Below are 25,395 nucleotides of genomic sequence, written 5' to 3' on the forward strand. Positions count from 1 at the left end.
CGCCTGCTTCTTGGGAGAAAAGCAATGACAAACCTAGACAGCATGTTAAAAAGCAGGGACATCACCTTGCCAACAAAGGTCCGTATAGTTAAAGCTCTGGTTTTCCCAGTAGTGATGTATGCAAGTGAGAGCTGGACCACAAAGAAGGCTGATCGCCAAAGAATGGATGCTTTTGAATTATGGTGCTGGAGGAGACTCTTGAGAGTCCCATGGACTGCAAGAAGATCAAACCTCTCCATTCTGAAGGAAATCAGCCCTGAGTGCTCACTGGAAGGACAGATCCTGAAGCTGAGGCTCCAAGACTTTGGCCACCTCATGAGAAGAGAGGACTCCCTGGAAAAGACCCTGATGTTGGGAAAGATGGAGGGCACAAGGACAAGGGGGCGACAGAGGACGAGATGGTGGGACAACGTTCTCGAAGCTACCAGCATGAGTTTGACCAAACTGCGGGAGGCAGTGGAAGACAGGAGTGCCTGGCGTGCTCTGGTCCAGGGGGTCACAAAGAGGCGGACACGACTAAATGACTAAACAACAACTCCATGGTCCAGTCCAGTCTATTATCCATTGTCCTAGCCATCTTTCCCACAGGCCTGGAGATGAAGTCTCAGCAGAAGCAAAACGGGGCCCAGTGAGGAAGGAGAGACTATGGGAGAGCTGCAAGAGCTTAGAAGCAGGAGAATGGCGACATTTGGCCCACGAAGTTATCTGGTGCAAGCTAGATTTCACAGCCCTGTTTAATGTCTGATGTTTTATTGTATTTTTATTATTTTGTTGGAAGCCGCCCAGAGTGGCTGGGGAAACCCAGCCAGATGGGCGGGGTATAAATAATAATTTATTATTATTGTTATCCTTGGAATTGAACTACGTAGCCATTAAAGGGCTCTTGTTTCATATACTAGTTTAACTTGGCGATAGCGGCCAAGGCAAGAAGGGGGAGATGAGAGTCAGTCGATATCACCTTCCTCCAACCTGCGGCTCTCCAAATGTTTTCAGCCCCAGCTGATCTACATAAACCAACAGACTTCATCAACACTACAGTGGTACCTCGGGTTAAGAACTTAATTCATTCCGAGGTCCGTTCTTAACCTGAAACTGTTCTTAACCTGAGGCACCACTTTAGCTAATGGGGCCTCCCGTGCCGCCGCCATGCAATTTCTGTTCTCATCCTGAAGCAAAGTTCTTAACCCGAGGTACTATTTCTGGGTTAGCGGCGTCTGTAACCTGAAGCGTCTGTAACCCGAGGTACCCCTGTACTTTAATGATTGCAATCCAAGTGGCGAATTCATAAGAAGGATGCTATTTTATTCAGGTAAAAAAGTGTAATAAATCCTCATACAGCATTCTCTAACTACAATCAAATGTCCTGAATAAATTTTACACACCCGTTATGCCCCCTTAGTCCCTTTTGCAGGGCGGCCCATTGGGCTACAGGCTTGGGCATCACCATTTCTTCTGAAGGAGGCATTTTGGCACTGCAGATGCATGATCAGAAGCTGGAAAAAGCACGTGTGAATAAACGCGTGGCTTTCTGCAGCAACAGGGCGCTGTTACCACGATTACCGCTGGGGGGAGGCAGCAGGCAGCGCAGAAGACAGATCTGTGTTGCTGGAACTGTGGGTGGCAGCTGGCAATGTGATACCAGGGAGGGTCAGAGCCCTCGAACAGGTGGCTCGTTCATCCTACCTGTTCTCCCCAACTGTGCTCAGTCTCTGTTTCCCCGTGCCAGCGTAGCTTGGCTCTGCTAGTTGGTTTTCTTGCCCACCTGGAGTCGTCCCCAACAAAGGTCTCCTCTGGGGTGGCAGGGGGCTTCACAGGGGCTTCTTCTTCAAGCCCAAGACTGAGATGAAAAGCAGTATCTCCACAGCGGCAGGCAAGGCACTGTCAGGGGGTGAAGACGGACAGAGAAGGGAGGGGGTCAGTGCTAAGGAGAAGGGCTTCCCCCTTCCTGGGGGAAGAAAAACAACGGCTGGGGATCAAACATGTGAAACACACACACATATGAAAACATAGGAAGGTTCCTAACATGTTAGGAATCATGTTAGGAATCAAGGAGTCAAGCCAGAAGTTGCAAAAAGACGCTTGCACTCGCTACGAAGAATTGTATTTGAAAATGCTTGTTTTTGAGGCTTTTTTTTCATTTTCATTGCTGATATGCTTTTTCTTTTTTAATATTCTGATTATTTGATGTGTGTATGTATGTATATGTAAAATCAAAATAAATAAAAAATTTAAAAAGGAAGAAAGAAAAGAAAACATAGGAAGGGCCTACTGCCCATCTAGTCCAGATTCCCATTCTCAAGGTGGCAGCTAAATGCCTGTGGGAAGCCCACAACACACACAACATAACAGGCTGTTTTTGACTATGTAACTTCTATTTCAAACACAATTCAACATATAATATCTCACAACGTGTAATTCCATAGACCAACACATCATGCAAACAGAACATATCCTGAAAAATTAAATTCCAATGGATGGTCAGGAGATAAAGTCCATTCAGTTCCTAAATAAGATATCGTGCCACACCTTCAAGTTTTCCATCTGGTATGATATCTACATACAAGGAACATTAGAATCCTCAAAGCAGTGACACATGGAACACCATATAAGATAAGCATACCATATTGTGGTTATTGCCAATATGCCAGTTTAGGAACTGAATGGAATTTATCTCCTGACCATCCATTAGTGCGCATGCAATTCCCCCTAAAAAAAGCTCAACAACTTTGGGTCATCTCCACTCATTTTCTTTAAATTTAGTCCCCCCTAAATAGGGAGTGTCTTATACATGGGGGCATCTTATACACGGAAAAATGGACAGTGGTACCTCGGGTTAAGTACTTAATTCGTTCCGGAGGTCCGTTCTTAATCCGAAACTGTTCTTAACCTGAAGCACCACTTTAGCTAATGGGGACTCCTGCTGAAGCAAAGTTCTTAACCCGAGGTACCACTGTATGGTATATCCACCCACATACAGAGCTAAGAGTCTACCTGCAGAAGCCCATGATGTACCAGTACGTGACCGTCTCCCAGCGCTCAAAGACGAAAAAGGAGAGGCAGATGGAGGCGCTGCAGTGGGCAGCCAAAGCTAGGGGGGAGCAGTCAGGGAAACTGGCGTTGTAAAGTGAGGCCTGCAGTGGCAGGCAGCCCCACGTGACCTGAGCAGCCTGCGCTGGCACAGAGAGGTGCCAGACATTTTGAGCCTGGGGGTGAACTGGGAGAGAGAAGAAACCATCCCGACACCAAGGATGAGAGATCAGCCACTCCCCCCGTGAGCATTTGCTGGATCAAATGTGATTTAGGTCCATAGCTGTCAACGTTTCCCTTTTCTTGCGAGGAATCCTATTCGGAATAAGGGAATTTCCCTTAAAAAAAGGGAAACGTTTACAGCTATGTTTAGGTCACAGAGACACCCCCCCCCCCAATAGTTGGGGCTATCCAAGATACAGTGGTGCCCCGCAAGACGAATGCCTCACAAGACGGAAAACCCGCTAGATGAAAGGGTTTTCCATTTTGGAGGTGCTTCGCAAAACGAATTTCCTATGTGCTTGCTTCGCAAGACGAAAATGTCTTGCGAGGGTTAGGGTTAGGGTTAGGGTTAGGGTTAGGGTTAGGGTTAGGGGTTAGGGTTAGGGGTTAGGGTTAGGGGTTAGGGTTAGGGTTAGGGTTAGGGTTAGGGGTTAGGGGTTAGGGTTAGGGTTAGGGTTAGGGTTAGGGGGTTTTTTCCTCCCCCCCCCCTTTTCCCAAGCCGCTAAACCGCTTATCAGCTGATCGGCTAAGCCGCTTAACAGCTGATCGCTAAGCCGCTTATCAGCTGATCCGCTAAGCCCGCTAAGCCGCTAATACTGTAGCGCTAATCCGCTAAACCGCTAATGGGCTTGCTTCGCAAGACGAAAAAACCCGCAAGACGAAGAGACTCCCGGAACGGATTCTTTTCGTCTTGCGAGGCACCACTGTACCAAAGGCATTTACAATGCTTATTAGTAAATTTGAGGGCTCCTTCAGGGGACAGATCAGGCCAGATATAATTCGGTTGTGAGGAACCTTTGACCACCAGGTGTTGCTGAACTACAACTCCCCAGCAAGCATGGTCCACGACCAAGGATGATGGGAGCTGTAGTTCAGCAAAATCTGGAGGGCCACCAGCTGGTGTATTTTAATGAATAAAACAGCAGTGGGGGCCCCTTCTAGCGGCAGGGACATCGATCCTACGGAGGCCACAAACATCCCAAGACACCCTTCTCCGCTTTGAACCCAGCTACTTTCTCTGGAGTAGGAATGCCGGCCATTCCTGGCCAATGCAGCCCCAGTTTCTGCATTTCTTCTGCTAAGCATTTCTTCCAACTTCGCCGCATCAAGCAGTTGGTCCCTTACCTTTCCCACCCCAACCTGGCCACAGTGATCCATGCGACGGTCACCTCCAGGCTTGACTACTGTAATTCGCTCTACGCGGGGCTGCCCTTGAAGCTGTCCCAGAAACTCCAGCGGGTGCAGAATGCTGCAGCGAGGCTCCTCACGGGGTCTCTGCCATGGGAGCATGTTCACCCAGTGCTTTCCCAGCTGCACTGGCTCCCGGTGGAGTACAGAGTCAGATTTAAGGTGCTGGTTTTGATCTTTAAAGCCCTTCACAGCCTAGGACCCTCGTACCTACGGGACCGCCTCTCCCGGTATGCCCCACGGAGAGTCTCAAGGTCCATAAATAGCAACACCCTACTGGTCCCAGGCCCTAAGGAAGTCAGATTAGCCTCAACCAGAGCCAGGGCCTTTTCAACACTGGCTCCGGCCTGGTGGAACGCTCTGCCTCATGAGACCAGGGCCCTGCAGGATCTGATTTCTTTCCGCAGGGCCTGTAAGACAGAGTTGTTCCGCCTGACCTTTGGCTTGGAGCCAATTTGATTCCCTCCCCTCTTTCTTTTTTCTTTTCCCTTCTCCTCCTGCGATGAGGCTACATTTTAATATTTTAATACTGTATTTTAATTGTTGTATTTTAATCTTGTTTTTAAGTTGTATTCATTCAACTTGTTTTTATTATTGCTTGTTAGCCACCCTGAGCCCGGCTTTGGCTGGGGAGGGTGGAGTATAAATAAATATTATTATTATTATTATTACTCCCGCCACTTCGGCGATGGGCAGCAAGGGAAGGAAACCCCTTGCCTCGCAAAGCTCTGCCACCAGAGGTGGCCACCGTCTCGACTGACCTGCAGAAAGCAAAGATCCACCAGTACAGACCGCTGTCCCACTGTTCAAAGAGGAAGAAGAGCAACGTGACGGAGGCAGAGGCGTGGGCGCCTGTGGCTGGAGCGGAAAGGAGGCTCAGTCAGGGAGCAACAACGCGTGAAGGGCAGGAACCCCTCGAGTCCTCCTGGGGGAGCTGTGGGGCATCAGGGCTGGCCTACACAGGAGACGGCAACAACCCAGAACTTCCGCGTTCCCACGTGGGAACTGCCTACCAGCATTCCTCAGCCTTGCGTCCCCAGATGTCGTAGGACTACAACTCCCATCGTCCACTGCTAGCTTAGCCAGTGGGTCAGGGATGATGGGCGTTGTAGTCCTACGACATGGGGGGCCACAAGGCTGAAGAACGCTGCCTGACGGACTGAGACGTAAGTGCTTTGGCAAAGCGGCCAGGAGCGGGCATCCAATGGGCCTCAACTCCTTCTGGTGCCCACCTGCACGAGATAACATGGGCATCTGAGTTCAGTTTTTTGAAGCTCTCAGGTTCGGCTGCCTCAATTTGCAGGTCTGATGAGTCCAAGTTGCCCTCTCTGTGGCTTCCCTCTGCCACCCACCCCACAAAGACCCCAGGTAACCTATGTCCAGTCTATCCCCTTTTCAAAGGATACAGAAGAGGCTCTGCACATTGTTGAACATGGACACTCCAGAGAGAAAGCCAGCCAACTCCACCGCAAAAAGCCCAAGCGTCACCGACAGGGCAACCACCATCCTGAAGGGAGGAAAACCACAGGGAGGGTTACGTCTTGTGTCTCTAGAAAACCTGAAATTCTGAGCCCAATTACAGTGGTACCTCTGGTTGCGGAGGCCTGTTCGCAACATGAAAAGAGCGAAACCCGCAGTGGCGCATCTGTGCACGCGCGGGTTACAATCCGTCACTTCTGCGCATGTGCGTGACGTCATTTTGCGCGTCTGCGCAAGCGGCAAAACCCGGAAGTAACCCTTTCCGGTACTTCCGGGTCACCGCGGGACGTAACCTGAAGCAAACGTAACATGAGGTATGACTGTACAGTAATTGGTCTCTCTCTCCCCACCCAGCGCCCCAATCCTCCCTCCCTCTCTCTCTCTCTCTCTCTCTCTCTCTCTCTCTCACACACACACACACACACAATATTTGTTGTTGGCATCTGTCAGGGAACTGCCATCGGAAGGAAGGGAGGTGAAGGGGCTCACACAGGTTGGGAGAGACTCAGCAGCTGAAGAAGGAACCAGTAGGGGGAGAGGAGGTGAGCGGAGGGAAAGTGAGCTGGAGGGATGGCTCAGAGACACTTCCAGCGAAAACAGTGGGGAGGTTTCAGGACCTCCTGTAGGGACACCCACTCCTCGCCGGAAACTGTCACGCAGAGAGTCCAGAAGACGTGTTTCCGTTAAGGAGCTTTTATGTTGGAAGCGATTCCGAAAGCAACCACTGTCGGAATCTGCTAGTGACTAGAGGAGCCATGTCTGAGGGGCTCCGTCACAGACAGAGGTTTGTGGACTTGAACAAACTCTGAGGGGATACGATTTTACGCACAAGCAGCTCATCATCCCATCACAGCATTCCGACAGTCTTTGAAAGCAGCTTGTGCAGGAGAAGGCATCATGAGCAACCCAGCCGGAACCGGAGAAGCAGGAGCTGGAGCGGGTCCAAGCCTGGAAGAAAGGTACCGGGTGTTGGAGGTCCAGCTAGCGCTGCAGATGGCGAGGCTTGAGGAGAGGAGGGCTCAGGATGCAGACAAAAAGGGGAAAGCCACCCAGCTCGCCAGGAAGGTACCAGGATTGGTGCAGAAGTTTGGGGGGGAGCCCAAAGACTATCATGGCTTTCGGACAGAGATGCAATATGCCCTCAATCTGCAGTTTGATGAATTCCCTGACGAGGAATCACGAGTGGCTTTCGTGATTGGGCATCTTGAAAAGGGGGCAAGAGACTGGGTTAGACCCCTGATGGCAGAGAATAGTGACGTCCTAAAGGACACGATGAAGTTCTTTCGCGCCATGGATCTGATGTTTTCCAGCGATATTGAACAGGGAGTGGTGCGCAGACAGTTAATGGCTTGCAAACAGGGGAGCCGATCTGTCCGTGAGTACTGGACTGAGTTCACCATGCTGGTTCACAGATTGGGGTGGGACTTATCGGCGGAACCCATTCAAATGCTATTTGAAGAAGGGCTTTCTTCGGCTGTGAAAGACAAACTTTCCCGGGGCCCCAGGGCGGATTCTATGGACCAGCTGACCAAATCTGCGCTGACCATAGGAGCGCGCCAGGAGGCGAGAGCATTGGAGAGGCGGGAAGGGAAGGGGGAACGTTGGAAGGAGTTCCGCATTCCAGACATTCCAGAGCCAACTTTCCCGCCGGCAGAGCCGATGGAAATCGGAACAGCGCGCGCGCGCGCAGTTTCAAAGCCCAGTGAGGGGGGAAAGAAGGAGGGAAAAGGCGCCCGGAAATGCTATCTCTGCCAACAGCCAGGTCACTTTGCCAGAGTCTGCCCCCAGAGGAAGGAATGGCAAGGGATGGTGGGAGCTGTGGAGGGAAGGGAGGAAGAAATACCGGAGCAAGTAAAAGCCAACGCCTGGCTGCCACCGTCGGGGCACAGCAGCCAGGCCAAAGAGCCGTGAAAGTGCCCACGCCAGAACCTCCTAAACCCGCCCTAGTGATAGAAGTGGCGCTAGAGCTGCCAAACGGACACCCTCTAAAGATAAAGGCGCTGTTGGACTCAGGCAGCTCCTGCAATTTCATGAGCAAAGAGTTTGCAGCTGAACACCAGATACAGACGATCCCTTTAAGCAACCCCCTGCAGGTGACCACGATCGATGGCAGGGAGCTGTTGGGAGGAGAAGTCAGCTTGCAGACCGTCCCAATGATAATGAAGGTGGCAAGGCACACCGAACTGATAGCGTTTAATGTGGCCACCTTGGGAGGAGCTCCCATTATATTGGGGATGAGCTGGCTAGCGTTACATGATCCGCTGGTGGGCTGGCATCAGAGAGTGGTTTCTTTTGGTTCAGCACATTGCTTAGAACACTGCAAAGAGGGAAAGGGTTTGGCAGGGGCCCAAGCCACCCTAGCAGGGACTGAAGTAACGGAGAAAGTGAAGGTACCACGACAATACGCAGATCTCCGCGACGTCTTCAGCGAAAGGGAAGCTGACCAACTACCCCCGCATAGACCCTTTGACTGTCAAATCAATTTACTCCCTGGGGCACAGCTCCCTGTAGGCAAGCTGTACGCCATGTCAGACAGAGAGATGCAGGAGCTAAGGGCGTTCATTGACAAGAACCTGAAGAGAGGGTTCATCAGAGAGTCCAGGGCGGTGGGGGGCAGCCCAGTGTTTTTTGTGGATAAAAAAAACACGGACAAGCCGAGGCTGGTGTGTGATTTCAGGGCCTTAAACGCAGTGTCAGAACCAGTGGCCTTCCCTATGCCCAGAATTGACGACATTTTGACAAGGGTGCGGAAGGGAAAGATTTTCACAAAGCTGGACCTAAGGGGGGCGTACAACCTGATACGAATAAGGAAGGGGGATGAATGGAAAACCACCATGTTCACCCCTTTAGGGGCATTTGAATATCTCGTTATGCCCTTCGGCCTACAAGCAGGCTCCGCGTGCTTTCAATCGTTTATGAACCACGTCCTGGGGCCTTTGCTTTACAAGAATTGTGTGGCCTTCTTAGACGACGTGTTGCGTGTATTCTGAGAATGAGGAGCAGCATGTGAGAGACGTCAGAGAAGTGTTGAGCAGGCTGCAAGCCAACCAGCTGTGGGTGAAACTGGAGAAGTGTCAGTTTCATACCAAGGAGGTGGAATTCCTGGGGTATCACCTGTCAGACAAGGGATTGGCCATGGATCCCGGCAAGGTCCAGGCGGTGCTGGAATGGAAAACACCCAAAACAAGGAAGGATGTGCAGAGGTTCCTAGGATTTGGGAACTTCTATCGTAAGTTCATCCGAAACTTTGCCCACCTGACGGCGCCCATTACGGACTGTCTCAGCAGTAAGAAGAAGTTCGTTTGGACTGAGGAGGTGGAGCGAGCATTTGAGGAACTAAAAAGGGCCTTCACCTCGGAACAACAACTCCTGCATGTGGATTTACAAAAACCGATGAGAGTGGAAACTGACGCATCAGACAGAGCTATTGGGGCGGTGCTTCTGCAGCCAGGGAAGGAGGAGTCAGAGTGGAGACCGTGTGCCTTTTTTTCGCGAAAGCTGAACAAATCCGAGAGGAACTACACGGTGTATGACAGAGAACTACTAGCCATTCATGAGACGTTCCGGAGATGGAGGCACCTGCTAATTGGCGCACAACATAAGGTGCAAGTGTGCCCTGACCACAAGAACCTAGAGTATTGGAGGACGGCACGAGTGCTCAACCAACGGCAAGTGAGATGGGCCCAGGAGTTCTCCAAATTTAACTTTGAGATTTGTTACGTGCCAGGCCCAGAGAACATTAGGGCGGACGCTCTCTCTCGCAAACCTGAATATTTGGAGGGGGAGGGAGCACCCGAAGAGAGACATGTCATTCCAGAGGACCGCTGGGTGTGTGGGGCGGCATTGGTGGGACAAAGAGAACTGGTAGAGGAAACAGAGAATGATGAATATGCCCAGAATAAGCTCAGAGGTCTTAGGGGTGAGGGAGAGGAACCAGGGGGTTTCGAGGAAAGAAATGGAGCTTTGTATTACAAAGGGGCACTGTATATCCCTGAAGGAGACTTAAGGGGGAGGGTACTCAAGCAGTTGCACGACAGCCCCACGGCGGGGCATTTTGGACAACACAAAACCATGTGGTTGGTCACCAGGGAATTTTGGTGGCCTAAGGTGAGGGAAGATGTACGGGAGTATGTAAGAGGGTGCGAGCAATGCCAGCGAGCCAAAGGGGAGAGGCGGGCGCCGGCGGGGCTATTAGAACCCTTACCAACCCCAGAACGACCTTGGGAGGCAGTGTCGATAGATTTTATGACTGATCTGCCGAAGTCCAAGGGGAAAACAGCCATCATGGTGGTGGTAGACCTACTAACAAAGATGTGCCACTTTGTAGCCTGCTCGCATGCAGTCACGGCGGAAGAGACAGCGAAGTTATTTGTAGAACACATTTTTAGGTTGCACGGGGTGCCATTGAGGGTGGTCTCAGACCGAGGAAAACAATTTACTTCCAGGTTCTGGAGGAAGCTCATGAGCTTACTGCAGGTGGAGGTCAACTTTTCGACTGCCCGGCACCCTGAAACCAACGGGCAGGCGGAAAGAGCAAACGGTGTCCTCCAGCAATACCTGAGGTGTTATGTCAATGACAGAGAGAATGACTGGGTAGAAAAGTTGGCGCTGGCGGAATTTGCCTACAACAATGCCGAGAATGTGTCCACAGGGATGAGCCCCTTCTTAGCTAATTATGGGTGTCATCCCGGGGCTTTCCCAGGGGGAGAAGGGGAGAGATGGAGCGTCCCGGCAGCCGAGCATTTTGTAGAAGAAATGGAAGCAATCCATCGTCAGCTCCAACTCAACTTAGAAAGGGCGAAGGAAGAATACAAGAGGCAGGCAGACAAGAACCGAAGGGAAGGTGAAACCATAAGGGTGGGAGATAGGGTGTGGCTGTCAACCCAAGGGTTGCCGTTCAAAGGAGGTTGTAAGAAATTAAGACCCAGGAGATTGGGTCCCTTTGAGGTCATTCAACAGGTCAACCCAGTGGCTTTCAGGCTCCGGTTACCCAACCACATGAAACTGCACCCAGTATTTCACAGGTCGTTACTGTCACCGTATGAGGGGGGACGAGAAGGGATGGCCACTCGGGGACCGGTCATAGAAGAAAGAGAATGCAGCAGCCACGTGGCAGAAATCCTCGACGCCAGGTGGAAGGGGGATCAGGTGGAGTATTTGGTAGCGTGGGAAGGAGAACCGGAGTCAGAAAACACTTGGGTAATGGCAGAAGATATCAATGACGAGGTATTGATAGTGTGATGGCCTGGGATTCCGATTCTGAGAGTGAACCGGAGGAATCCCAGCCGGCACAGGAGTCCCCGCCTCCAGGGCCGGCTGAACTGGGGCAAGGCCTAGATTCTGAGGAGCCTGCACCTGTGCCAGATCCTCAGGAGCAGGCACCAGGTGAAACCATTCTGGCCCCAGAGGTGCTTGAGGACTCAGTGTCTACAGGTGAGCCTTCCCCGGGGCCCAGTAACCCTTCGGCCTCTCCTGAACTGCAGAGGCTTAGGGCAGAGAGGCGAAGGGAACTGGTTTCTCCCAGGAGGAGTGCTCGCCTTAAGGCCAGGAGAGGCGGGGCTCCTGGGGGCCGGGACCGCCCCTGGCCTTAGAGAAGATAAAGGGCAGTCAGCCCGGTCCCAGGTTGCGGGAGCAACGTCGTCATTGAAGAGCTGTTTTGGCCAGCATCCAGTCCTGTTCCTCCAGTGTTCCTGTTCCCCGCCCGGCTACCTGCTTCTGATCTTCGAGTGTTCCTGTCCCCGCCCGGCTCCCTGTTTCGGACCTCACCTCGCACTTTGTGGACTATCTCCAGGCTAGTGACTTAGGACTGAACTTTGACTACGGTAACAGTAACCTTCCCCCCAGGACCAGCACAGTTTGCTCCCGCCACACCCGCACTCCCCCTTCGTTGGGGTGCGTTCGGGAACAGCCAGAGGCCATGGTTGACCAGGCAGCTGCGCTGGTGGCATTGGCCCAGGAGAACCAGGCCTTGACCCACACCGTTCAGCAGTTAAGCGATGTGGTTGCGGCGCTTCAGCAACGGTTGGAATGGACTGGTTGGAGGCTCACAATGTTCAGATTGACTGGGTTAATCGGACTGTGCACTTCCCAGACCCATGCCCCCATGCTCGGTCCAAGATGCTAGCGGCCGCACCCACTGAGGAGGCAGCACCCACGCTCCCAGCCGTGTACCGGGACTACCAAGACGTGTTCGAGGAACGGGGGGCAGACCAGCTGCCGCCGCATCGGTCTTTTGACTGCGGCATAGACCTCCAGCCCGGAGCGCCCCTGCCGGTGAGTCGCTTATACTCTCTAACAGAGCCAGAGCGCGAAGCTTTGCAGGACTTCCTGCGCAAGAACCTAGAGCGTGGGTTCATTAGGCCTTCTACCTCACCCACCGCTGCGCCAGTACTCTTCGTTAAGAAGAAATGTGGGGAGCTTCGCCTTTGCCATGATTACCGGGCCCTGAACAAAATTACCATCCCGGACCGGTACCCCTTGCCCCTTATTTCGGAGTTGCTGGAGCGGGTGCAAGGGGCGCAGATGTTCACCAAGCTTGACCTCCGGGGGGCCTACAATTTAATTAGGATCAGAGCCGGGGATGAGTGGAAGACAGCATTCGGGACCCGGTACGGGCAGTTCGAATACCTGGTTATGCCCTTCGGATTGTGCAACGCGCCCGCTGTGTTCCAACGGTACATCAACCACGTGTTCCAGGACTTGCTGGACAAGTACATGGTGGTGTACCTGGATGACATTTTGATTTTCTCCCGTGACCCGGCTCGCCACGAGGGTCATGTCCGGACCGTGCTGCAGCGCTTGCGGGAGCACCGCCTGTATGCGAAGCTCAGCAAGTGCGAGTTCCATCAGCAGACAGTGGATTTTCTGGGTCACCGACTCTCTCCAGATGGGGTGCAGATGGATCCTGGGAAGGTGGCAGCGGTTCGGGAATGGGCGGCACCTCGGAACCGCAAGGACCTACAGCGTTTCCTGGGGTTCGCCAACTATTACCGGACCTTCATTGCGGGTTACGCTCGTCGCACTACCCCATTGACCCGGCTACTGCGCCCCAAGACGCCGTTTTCCTGGGACAGCGAGGCAGAGGAGGCGTTTCAGGGGTTGAAGGCCTGTTTCCAGAGAGCGCCGATCTTGCAACATCCGGATCCTTCTCGACCCTTTGTGGTAGAGACTGACGCCTCCAGTACGGCTCTCGGTGCCGTCTTGTCTCAGCAGTACGGACCTGATGCGCCACTCTTACCCTGCGCCTTTTATTCCCGCCAGCTCCTGCCGGCGGAGCGTAACTATACTGTATGGGAGCGGGAACTACTGGCCATCAAGGTGGCTTTTGAGGTCTGGCGCCACCATCTTGAGGGGGCACGACACCCGGTGGAGGTGAGAACCGACCACCGGAACCTGGAGTACCCCCAGACCACCCGCAAGCTGAACCAAAGGCAGATCCGGTGGGCGTTGTTCTTTTCCCGGTTCCAGTTCCGGATCCCTAGCTCCCAAAACCAGAAGGCAGATGCCCTGTCCCGGAAACCTGAAGACAACACAGACACGGTACAGCAGGCAGTACCCACCACGATCCTACCACCGGCTGCATTCCTGGCCACCCAGGAGGCTGAGCCACTGCAGGCTCGGGTGCGGGAACAGCAGCGGGTCGACGCTTGGGCCCAGGAACAACTCCAGGAACTGGCCGAAGGGTCATGCCCTCAGTACCCGGGGCTGGTCCTGCATCAGGGCCTTCTGCTGCACCACGGGCGCCTGTACATCCCGCCAGGGCCGCTGCGGGCTGAGGTTCTCCGGATGACCCATGATGCTCCAGCAGCAGGGCACTTTGGGCGGTATCGGACCACCCATCTGGTAAGCCGTGAGTTTTGGTGGCCCCGTCTGAAGGCTGACGTGGCTCGCTACGTCGCTGGTTGTGATGTCTGCCAGCGGGCCAAGGGGCCTACCGGGCGACCCCCCGGCCTTCTTCAGCCGTTGCCGGTTCCACCACGTCCTTGGCACACGGTTTCTCTGGACTTTGTAGTGGAGCTACCCCCGTCTCGTGGCTGCACCTGCCTTCTAGTTTTCTCTGACCATTTCACGAAGATGGTGCACTGTGCCCCCTGCCCATCCGTACCCTCAGCTAAGGAAACCGCTCAGCTGTACCTTCAGCATGTCTTCCGCCTGCATGGCCTACCTGAGCGTGTGGTGTCCGACCGTGGCGTTCAGTTCACGTCCCGGTTTTGGCGTGCTTTGCACCAGGCCCTCGGAACAGAGGTCTGTCTCTCATCTGCCTACCACCCACAGACTGATGGCCAGACGGAACGGGCGAACACGGTGCTGGAACAGTACCTCCGGTGCTACTGCAGCTACCAGCAGGATGACTGGGTCGACCACCTAGCATTGGCGGAGTTCGCTTACAACAACGCGGTGAGTGCATCCACCCAGCAGACCCCGTTCCAGGCCAGTTACGGTTTTCATCCACGGTTGTTTCCGGATGTGCTGCCGGCATCTGCGGTCCCTGCGGTGACAGAGTGGCTTCAGGAGCTCCAGTCCCAGCAACAGCTGTTGATGGAGCAGCTGCGCCAGGCCAAGGAGGCGTACAAGGTCCAGGCCGACCGCCACCGCCAGGTGGGGCCGGAACTCCACGTCGGTGACCTGGTATGGCTCTCCACTCGCCACCTCCACCCTTCTCGACCTTCGCGGAAGCTGAACGCCCGTTTCACCGGCCCGTTCCCTATCGTGAACCAGGTCTCGCCTGTGGCATTCCGTCTCCAGTTGCCCGCAACCCTGAAGGTTCACCCGGTATTCCACAGGTCCCTTCTGAGTCCGGTGGCCCCACCCGACGAGTTCCACCCGGACCGTCCCCGACCGCAGCCAGTTTTGGTTCAGGGAGAGCCTGAGTACGAGGTGGAACGCATTCTGGACTCCCGATACCGCAGGGGAAAGCTGCAGTATCTCATTGACTGGAAGGGGTATGGGCCGGAGGACCGTTCCTGGGAACCAGCGGCCAACGTCCACGCGCCTGCCTGCCTCCGAGAGTTCCATGCGGCGTACCCCAGCAAGCCGGGTCCAGACCCTCGATTAAGGGGGGGGCCTGGGAGGGGGGATGGTGTGATGGCCTGGGATTCCGATTCTGAGAGTGAACCGGAGGAATCCCAGCCGGCACAGGAGTCCCCGCCTCCAGGGCCGGCTGAACTGGGGCAAGGCCTAGATTCTGAGGAGCCTGCACCTGTGCCAGATCCTCAGGAGCAGGCACCAGGTGAAACCATTCTGGCCCCAGAGGTGCTTGAGGACTCAGTGTCTACAGGTGAGCCTTCCCCGGGGCCCAGTAACCCTTCGGCCTCTCCTGAACTGCAGAGGCTTAGGGCAGAGAGGCGAAGGGAACTGGTTTCTCCCAGGAGGAGTGCTCGCCTTAAGGCCAGGAGAGGCGGGGCTCCTGGGGGCCGGGACCGCCCCTGGCCTTAGAGAAGATAAAGGGCAGTCAGCCCGGTCCCAGGTTGCGGGAGCAACGTCGTCATTGAAGAGCTGTTTTGGCCAGCATCCAGTCCTGTTCCTCCAGTGTTCCTGTTCCCCGCCCGGCTACCTGCTTCTGATCTTCGAGTGTTCCTGTCCCCGCCCGGCTCCCTGTTTCGGACCTCACCTCGCACTTTGTGGACTATCTCCAGGCTAGTGACTTAGGACTGAACTTTGACTACGGTAACAGTAACCTTCCCCCCGGGACCAGCACAGTTAGAAACGTTCCATCAAAGGTTCCCAAGGAAACCTCAGCCTGTGGAGAGGTTCCGGAGGGAATACTTTGGGACCACCGATGAGGAGGAGGAGTTGGAAGGATTCCCGGACTCGGAAGGGGAAGGGGAGATGGACTCTGAGGAGGAGGAGTACTTCGAGACCAGGAACCGCAACAGGTGGAGAGAAGTGTTCGAGACATCGGAAGATGAAGGAAGTTCATTCCGGGGTTTTGCCTCCTCACCGCCCGTAGAGGAGGGGGCGAGAGGGGGTGAAGGGGGCCCTGGAGGGGAGGTGGATGTCAGGGAACTGCCATCGGAAGGAAGGGAGGTGAAGGGGCTCACACAGGTTGGGAGAGACTCAGCAGCTGAAGAAGGAACCAGTAGGGGGAGAGGAGGTGAGCGGAGGGAAAGTGAGCTGGAGGGATGGCTCAGAGACACTTCCAGCGAAAACAGTGGGGAGGTTTCAGGACCTCCTGTAGGGACACCCACTCCTCGCCGGAAACTGTCACGCAGAGAGTCCAGAAGACGTGTTTCCGTTAAGGAGCTTTTATGTTGGAAGCGATTCCGAAAGCAACCACTGTCGGAATCTGCTAGTGACTAGAGGAGCCATGTCTGAGGGGCTCCGTCACAGACAGAGGTTTGTGGACTTGAACAAACTCTGAGGGGATACGATTTTACGCACAAGCAGCTCATCATCCCATCACAGCATCCCTCTGTCTCGGAATACAATGGAGGACTGCACCTTTGGCTGTGATGTCAAACTACTGGAAGGTTACAGCGCCTGTTGTGGCTGTAGAGACCAATGCAGGAGAGACATGTTTTGCTGCAGGTGGGGCAGATCAAGGCATCCAGTTGTGCCGATGTAGATGCATCACAGTGTTCTTCCTCTCTGCGCTCCTCCCAGCAGTCATTCCTCCACACTCACAGAGAAAAGGCAAGCCACAAAGCCAGCGGTGGGGAACCTGAGGCCTCTGACTGCTGCTTGGACCACAGCTTCTATCAGTCCCAGCCAGCATGGGCAATGGTGGTCATGGATGATTTGGGACATGTTAAGTCAGATATGCAGATGCCACAACCTTGATGGCAGAAAGTGAGGAGGAATTAAAGAACCTTTTAATGAGGGTGACAGAGGAGAGCGCAAAATAGGGTCTGAAGCTCAACATCAAAAAAACGAAGATCACGGCCACTGGGCCCATCACCTCCTGGCAAACAGAAGGGGAAGAAATGGAGGCAGTGAGAGATTTTATTTTCTTGGGCTCCATGATCACTGCAGATGGTGACAGCAGCCACGAAATTAAAAGACGCCTGCTCCTTGGGAGAAAAGCGATGACAAACCTAGACAGCATCTTAAAAAGCAGAGACACCACCTTGCCGACAAAGGTCCTTATCCTTAAACCTATGGTTTTCCCAGTAGTGATGTATGGAAGTGAGAGCTGGACCATAAAGAAGGCTGATCGCCGAAGAATTTATGCTTTTGAATTATGGTGCTGGAGGAGGCTCTTGAGAGTCCCATGGACTGCAAGAAGATCAAACCTATCCATTCTGAAGGAAATCAGCCCTGAGTGCTCACTGGAAGGACAGATCCTGAAGCTGAGACTCCAAGACTTTGGCCACCTCATGAGAAGAGAAGACTTCCTGGAAAAGACCCTGATGTTGGGAAAGATGGAGGGCGCAAGGAGAAGGGGACAACAAAGGACGAGATGGTTGGATAGTGTTCTCGAAGCTACCAGCATGAGTTTGACCCAACTGCGGGAGGCAGTGGAAGACAGGAGTGCCTGGCGTGCTCTGGCCCAGGGGGTCACGAAGAGTCGGACAAGACTAAACGACTAAACGACAACAACAAGTTGAAAGCTGGCAATAAAAGAGGGATAGGATAGAGGTTTATAAAATTATGGTGTCATGCATTGGCCGGGAATCGAACCCGGGCCTCCCGCGTGGCAGGCGAGAATTCTACCACTGAACCACCAATGCAATACGATCAGGCCTGGAATTTCTTAGCAAATATGCCAAGTATGAAGGACATTAGAGCCCTAGGCAAACACAAGCTCCTCTTGAAGGCTAATTGTCTGGAATTTCCCACTGCAAAAAAATATACCGGTAATTGGCCCATCTTCTTGCCTGCCTTTATTTTTAACCCTCCATCACCTTTAAAAAAAGAAGCAGAAGCCTTTCCCTCGAGTGCACGTTTAAAGCACCATCAGCCTTGGCAGCAGAGGCAACAGACTGATCCGTGGCCAACTTTGTCAGTCCTCGGATGAGAAGAGGCAGTCTATAATCAGCTCCAGCAGCAGTCCTGCTCCTTCTCTTCTCACGCCATCCCCCCCCCACCCCTTCAGGGCTTTAATCTAAACCTGGATTTACGGCTGCTGTCAGCTAGGTGGAGCAGTGGCCACATCTGCTGTAAAGACAGCAAGCTCCCAACCCTTTTGCAGGACAGAGAGGTGCCATTATCTGTGTTTTTCTTGTATGTTTTAAACAGATTTTTAATATGTATATGGTCTGAATTCTATCGGTGTCCTTAATGATTACTTTTTCTACGTTTTCAGCGGTTCTCGTTTATAATCTGAAAAGGGTAGGGTATAAATAAATATGGCATCAGCGTCATCCAGCGCTGACGTTTGCTAGATGATGAAAAACATGAGAAGCTGGGAGACATCAGCACTCTCAGCAGCTCCAGAAAAAGAAGGGCGATGGAACAGCAATGTGAGGTTACAACATACAAACACACAGCTTTCACCATTATTATTTGCACACCTTGCAAGCACAGATTCATAAATCCACATTTCAAAAGGAAACCTTTCAGACCATGAATGTTATTAGGTAGCCAAAAGGAACAGGGCAGAGGAAGGCAGGGAACACATATTTTTATGTCTTTATCAGCTTGCTTTTAGGGGCTGTTAATATACATATTTTCCTAATATTTATATCCCACCTTTCTAAAAACAATCAAAGTGCCTTACAAATAAAGCAGAGCAAAGCAACATTCAGATAATCTGAAAATCTAACAACTGGGGCAACCCAGTCAGACGGGTGGGGTATAAGTAACAGATTACTATTAATAATATTATTATTAACAAGCTTTAAAAGATGCAGCGGGATCTAAGTCCTTGTTTTAAATACATGTTCTGGAAAAGCCTACAAAAATAAATCCGCGTATTTCTCTTGGGAGCCTGTTTCAAGTTATGGCCACTGCAACCAAAAACCTTTTTAAAAGCATAAAAAAATGAAGAGCAGCAGAGGTACACAGAGAAGGGCTGTAGCAGAGAAAGTCCCAGGCAGAGCACTTACTCCGTGTCTTGGTTCTCAAACTCCTCCTGGGTGCACTGGAGAGGCAGGGAAGCGCGGACATTGTTTTCCTGGATTGCAGAAGACAGAAAAACCACCGTTTAGGCCATGCATTCACCCATCACAAGAACAAGGTAGCAATAGCCTCATAACCTCTTTACTACTGCACCGGTTCCATTATGCTTTATCTATTTTGTATTTATTTACATTTATATCACACCTTTCCTCCAAGGAGCTCCAGGTGGTGCACATGGTTTCCCCCACTGTACCCTCCCAACAACCCTGCGAGGTAGGCTGAGAGGCCGTGACTGGCCCAAGGCCACCCAGTAGGCTTCATGGCCGAGTAGGGATTTGAACCCTGGTCCCCCCTCAGATCCTAGTCCAGGGGACAGCAGACTTTTCAGCAGGGGGCCGGTCCACTGTCCCTCAGACCTTGTGGGGGGCCAGACTATATTTTGAACAAAAAAATAATGAATGAATTCCTATGCCCCACAAATAACCCAGAGATGCATTTTAAATAAAAGGACACATTCTACTCATGTAAAAACACGCTGATTCCCGGACCGTCCACAGGCCAGATTGAGAAGGCGATTGGGCCGGATCTGGCCCCCGGGCCTTAGTTTCCCTACCCATGTCCTAGTCCAACACTCTAACTACTACACCCACACTGGCTCTCACCCTGTTCCCATCCCGTTCTTCTGTGGCAAGAAATAGAGGTACGCAAAGAAGCAGGAACATTCAGAGGCGTGACAAAATCAAGAGAGGTCAGCAGAATTACTGTGCGGTCCAAACGTTAGGCTGTTCTCTACAACACCCCACATGTGGTGGGAGTGACAACGCCATTCCCTCTCAGTACTTGAAAAAGGTCCAGGTTTCTTGCTTCCCAGAATCCCTTTCTCTCTAGAGCAGCTAGAACTCCCAAAATATTATGTATTACGTTTTTCATTTTGTATTTTTATGCCATGAACCACCCTGTGAACGTAAAATGAAGACTAGTACAGTGGTACCTCACTTTACGAACAGTCCTGTTTACGAACTACAGTGGTACCTGGGGTTAAGAACTTAATTCATTCTCGAGGTCCGTTCTTAACCTGAAACTGTTCTTAACCTGAAGCACCACTTTAGCTAATGGGGCCGCCACACCGCTATTTCTGTTCTCATCCTGAAGCAAAGTTCTTAACCCAAGGTACTATTTCCGGGTTAGCGGAGTCTGTAACCTGAAGCATCTGTAATTCAGTTTAAAAACTCCGCAAAACCGGAAGTAGTGTTCCGGTATCTGAATTTTACCTTGGTCTACGAACGGAAGCCGAACGGTCGATGGGCACCGGCGGCGGGAGGCCTCGTTAGGGAAAGCGCGCCTTGGTTTAAGAACGGATTTGGTTTAAGAATGGACTTCAGGAACGGATTAAGTTCGTAAACCAAGGTACCACTGTATACAAATTTAATAAATAATAATAAATCATTGGTTCCATCTAGCACGGCCCTGTGAAGGGCACCAGGTTGGGAAAGGCTGCTCAAGGTTGGGAAAGGGTTCTCAAAGTGTGGCGTGGCACCAACTTGAGAAATAACCAGGGTTGCCAGGGGGAAAAGCAAACTCCTATCTCGCCTCTCCCCGCCACTCCAGTGCGCCTCTTAAGGGGATCAGCGCACAAACACTGGGCACCCCACCCTCCTCACATGCCATCTATGAGGGCCAACAGTATAATCTCTATTCCACCCACCAATCCTTGAACTAAAATCACATTCCTGCCCCATCCCTGCGAGGCATCTGCTCTCAGAAGGCCATATTTAACGGCGCCAGGCAAACTGCCCGTCTTGGGCAAAGGCTGGAATCGGGGTCTTATTTTTGTTGACGCTTACCGTATTTTTCGCTCTATAGGACGCACCCAACCATAAGACGCACCTAGTTTTAGAGGGGGAGAACAAGAAAAAAAATCTCTCTCCCTCTCAGCGAAGCGGCAGGAAAAACGGAGCCCCTTCCATTTCTCCTCCCGCTTCGCTGAAGGGGTGCTGCGCAGAGAGGGAAAGCTGCGCAGCGCCTCTCCAGCAAAGCGAAGCCAGGAGAGCAAGAGGGATCGGGCAGCTATCCCTGAAGCCAGGAGAGCGAGAGGGGTCAGTGCGCACTGACCCCTCTCGCTCTCCAGGCTTCAGCGAAAGCAACGCTGCGCTCCGGAGGCTTCGCATTGCTTTCACTGAAGCCATGGAGCCTGAATTCGCTCCATAAGGCGCACACACATTTCCCCTTAATTTTGGGAGGGGGAAAAGTGCATCTTACAGAGCAAAAAATACGGTACTTGTGGGAGACAGAAGCTCCTCTTTGGAAAGCATAAGGCCCATCACACCGTTAAAAAAAAGAAATAGGAGCACGTTGAGAAGGGGAAGGGATGGAGTTTGGAGGCTGGGAACAGGTTTCTCACCCTGGACCAGAAGATGGTGATGACGATGACCAAATGGGCCGTGAGGGTCAGGAATCGTGAGGGAACCAGTCCGGTGACCAAAGGCATTGTCTCTCCCAGCACCCAAAAGTTGAGAAATCCTGGCAGTAAAAGACAAGAGAGAGGCAGGGACATCAGTAGGAACCCAAGAGCCTGGCTGCTGAAGTGTGTGTGTGTGTGTGTGTGTGTGTGTGTGTGTTAGTCTAGGATCCATTTCTGACAGTGGCTAACCAGATGCCTATAGAAACCCGCAAGCAAGACCCTGTTCAGAGGCAGAAAGCCTTCATGACTAGTAGCCACTGATAGCTTTACAATCTTCCATGAATTTGAATCCTCTTTCAAAGCCATCCAATATGATGGCCATCACAGTCTCTTGTGGGTGCATGATTTACCGTTTACGTGCTAGATGAAGAAAATACAGGTTTAGAGACAGAGTGCCAAAATAAATAATAATAATAAATAATAATATTTTTTTATTTATACCCTGCCCTTCCCGGTTCAGAAACTGGGCTCAGGGCAGCTAACAACAAATTTAAAACACTTAATTGTAAAAGCAGCATAAAATATGGTATAAAAACATGAATAAGAATAAAATTCAGAATTCAAAAATCAATTTAGGGGGGAAATCCATCCAATAAACATTAGATGATCACCAGGGCTAGCTGGCTAAGTTGGTCCTATTTGGGCCAGCGAGGAGACCAGGGGAGAATTAGCTGTGGGATCCCAGAGCAGGTAATCTTCATAAAAGGGGAGGGGGAGGGAAGAGAAGGGAAATAAAGATCAGGCTGGATTCAAATTAAAGGCCAGGCGGAATAGCTCTGTCTTACAGGCCCGGCGGAAGGAGGTTAAATCCTGAATGGCCCTGGTCTCATGGGACAGAGCATTCCACCAGGTCGGAGCCATCACTGAAAAGACCCTGGCCCTGGTGGAGGATAGTGTGACTTCCTTAGGGCCCGGGACCTCTAAACTATGGTTATTCATGGACCTTAAGGTCCTCTGCGGGGCAGACCAGGAGAGGCGGTCCCGTAAATACGAAATCAATTCCTCCATTCTTTGACAAAAGAGAGAAAGGTATCATCCTTTGTTTGACCCCACCATGCAGAACAGCGGTAGCCAACATGTGCCCTCCAGATGTGGATGGACTCCAACTCCCATCAGCCCCAGCCGGCATGGCCAAATGGTCAAGGATGCTGGGAGCTGGAGTCCCCAAGCATCTGGAGGGTAACGCATTTTCTGCTCCCAATTTAATACGTCCATCTGTGAACAAAGCGAATGTTAAGCACGAAATGGTCCACGAGCAGCACAAAATTAGATCCACAAACCTCAACTGCAGCAAACGACAATAAAATATGAGCTTGCTGCAATACAGCAAACAAAACCAGTTTTCCACCAGCCACCATGAAAACATAGGTTGTGTTTCCCCCCCTAAGATCTGTTCTATGCGGTTTTTGTAAACAGTGCCTCGCCAAGAACATTCTGGCAGCATCTTTTATTGCACATAAAACTGTATTTTAAAAGCGGCAAAACTTTTATAGAGACCAGGGCCTGTGGGATCTGATTTCTTTCCGCAGGGCCTGTAAGACAGAGTTGTTCCACCTGGCCTTTGGCTTAGAATCAGTTTGATTCCCTCCCCCTTTCTTTTTCCTTTCGCCTCCTATGAAGAGGCTGCATCCTAATGTTTTAATGTTGTATCACAATCTTTTAAATTGTACTTTAATCAACTTGTTATTATTATTGGTTGTTAGCCGCCCTGAGCCCGGTCTTGGCTGGGGAGGGCGGGGTATAAATAAATAAATTATTTTATTATTATTATTATTATTATTATTATTATTATTATTATTATTATTATAACAAGCAATCTAAAATCCTTTTAAAAGTTGGGATGGGAGGGTGAGGGGTTCACCCTGCTTGCACCAGAAAGAGGCCATACGCTCCCCCCCAACAACCACCTCCTTAATCGATTAGACACCAAAAGAGGTGCAAAGAGGGTCGCACGACCCTCGCCCCATGTCAGGCAGGCACAAATGCGCATGCGCCCTTAATCCCGCCTCAAACAATAGATTTGAAAAACGACAGAGCAGTTATAGCCCGCCGAATTTCGCCTAAAACAACCATGTCAAGCCTTCCCCCACTGCACCCCCGTCTCCCGCCAACCATTTTGGCCCCAAGCTCGATATACGCGAGCGCCGCATACCGCCCCTCGGGCTCAGGGCCTCGCCGTTAGGCCTCACCGTTGCCCCTGACAACCGCTTCGGAAGCCTCGAAGCTTCTTTTTCCCATCGCGAGAGCTTGAGATCACGGGCGAGTCTGAGCCGGCCATTTTGCCTGCGGGCAAAGAGGCTGTCGGCTTAACCCTTTACTTGCCGTATTGTTGTTCTCACCAGCTTTTCTGAACCCGCTGGAAAAAGTCGGTTTCACCCGCCGCCGCGACTACGAATATATGTGATAGATTTAGGGCAGGAGCTTACAAACCACTCACATATCCAAAGGGGGAGGGTGAAATGAAGCATGATGCTGCATTGCAAAGCAGCCAAGTCCTTTATTGTTATTTTCCCCTTTTCTAAGGACCCCCAATGGCCCAGGGGATAATAGTAACTGCAGGAAAATGCCAGCTTCTGAATATTTGTCATCATTTTTATTTGCAGCTGTTTTCCCTCTTGCTTAGACATTTTACAAACCATAGCAGCTCATTTTCCCCTTGCAAAATTTGTCAGAAAGAAAGAAAGAAAGAAAGAAAGAAAGAAAGAAAGAAAGAAAGAAGAAAAGGCGATCCAACGAATTTTCTTCCCAACACCGATTATCTACTTTTGGATATGGTAATAGCAGCGGTTATACGGAGCTGTGATGGCCGAGTGGTTAAGGCGTTGGACTTGAAATCCAATGGGGACTCCCTGCGTAGGTTCGAATCCTGCTCACAGCGTGCTTATTTTGCGCGGGTTTTTGCTTGCAGAATCCGATTTAAACCGCTCGCCCTTCTCCTCTCCCTCTCTCCATCTGGAAGAGCAGACGACCAACAAGCTGCGCCGCTGCGAATTCGCTACCACTAATAATGATTAGCCCATGTTTCCGCTCTCATTTTCGCAGGCGGTTGAAAAGGGGGGTGTTTTTTCATTGCATCTTGCTAGATTATATCAACGGGTGTCGCTGCCCCCCCCCCCCCCAGGTTTCATGCAGTAGGACAAATACACAGAGAGCGCAAAATAAAAAAGCAGAAAAAGCAAAGCTGGAAAACTCCAGCCTTGGAAATTCATCACACGCAGCCGGTTTGCTAGATTACAGTATTTCTAGAAAAGCAGCAGCTGCAACGCATCTGGCGTCTCATTGCAAACCGCCTAAGTCCCCAAACTTCGAGCGGGAATTTTATTTCACCGATTCAAGCAGGTAAACCTGTTTTGATTTTTGGAAAACACCCGGAATGAGAAGCAGCTCCGCTGCCTTTTATTTTTTTAAATTACGATTATTGTTGGAGCGCCAAGCAAAAACACCTGGAGATGCCGGGGATTGAACCCGGGGCCTCGTACATGCGAAGCACGCGCTCTACCACTGAGCTACATCCCCCTCCGGCCTCTTGCAGCTTCCGCTGACGCCTCTTTGTACTGACAATCTGCAGCCGTCATTGCAAACTTGCAAATTGCAAACCATTTGCTCTTTGCACAAAGCAGGGGAACTAACGATGTTTTTAACTCTTATATACACCACCCGCCCCTTCCTCTACATTTGCGTCAAGAAATCCTTTTGTTTTACCCAGCAAAAGGCCGAGAGGAGGCCCAGGTCCCTGAGCAAGTGCAGCGCGCCCTGAACAGGGTTGTGTCGCGCGTGCACAAAATGGCCATCTTGCAAAGATGCATTGCACGTTTGCAGCCCTCTAGCTGCACGCAATAGTTTTCCACGTAAATGAGAACACGTAAATAATTCTTCCACTGCCCGATCTCGCTTTTAAGAGTTTCCAGCCGTCCAGCAACTGCTTCCTGAAAGAACCGAACTGCATTTTTGTTTTGTTTGCATCTATACATAGTGAGATTACAGAGCGGGCAGCCCGTTTGCCAAGTGGCGCCGTGGCT

General features: G+C 51.7%; 1 protein-coding gene and 1 long non-coding RNA gene across 6 annotated transcripts in view; one reads left to right on the forward strand and one right to left on the reverse strand.

The window, feature by feature from the left end:
* Positions 1 to 25,395, forward strand: part of LOC308462432 — a 223,256-nt gene that overhangs the window by 47,766 nt on the left and 150,095 nt on the right. The gene's annotated exons all lie outside the window — the stretch shown is intronic.
* TMEM107 (transmembrane protein 107) lies at positions 1,282 to 23,690 on the reverse strand. 5 transcript variants are annotated; one of them, XM_080980061.1, is made up of 7 exons: positions 23,566 to 23,690; positions 21,317 to 21,435; positions 18,903 to 18,970; positions 5,844 to 5,944; positions 5,199 to 5,295; positions 2,992 to 3,111; positions 1,282 to 1,878 (listed from the first exon to the last, which is right to left on the reverse strand). In XM_080980061.1, the coding sequence occupies exons 1-7, from the start codon at positions 23,612 to 23,614 to the stop codon at positions 1,809 to 1,811; spliced, it is 624 nt and encodes a 207-aa protein (XP_080836187.1). In that variant the 5' UTR covers positions 23,615 to 23,690; the 3' UTR covers positions 1,282 to 1,808. The 5 variants fall into 5 exon arrangements, with proteins under 5 accessions (XP_080836187.1, XP_080836184.1, XP_080836183.1 ...); XM_080980058.1 differs by lacking the exon at positions 5,199 to 5,295 and having other exon boundaries at positions 2,992 to 3,088; positions 23,566 to 23,685; XM_080980057.1 differs by lacking the exon at positions 2,992 to 3,111 and having other exon boundaries at positions 23,566 to 23,684.

This window comes from Podarcis pityusensis, assembly GCF_964106645.2.
Source record: "Podarcis pityusensis genome assembly, chromosome: 13".
Taxonomy (NCBI): Eukaryota; Metazoa; Chordata; class Lepidosauria; order Squamata; family Lacertidae; genus Podarcis; species Podarcis pityusensis.

Coding starts and splice junctions, on each gene's coding strand:
- TMEM107 (XM_080980061.1), bottom strand. CDS start 23,614: ATGGGAAAAAGAAGCTTCGAGGCTTCCGAAGCGGTTGTCAGGGGCAAC. Junction 21,436..23,565: donor AGCGGTTGTCAGGGGCAACG/GTGAGGCCTAAC, acceptor TTTTACTGCCAG/GATTTCTCAACTTTTGGGTG. Junction 18,971..21,316: donor TCACCATCTTCTGGTCCAGG/GTGAGAAACCTG, acceptor TCTGCAATCCAG/GAAAACAATGTCCGCGCTTC.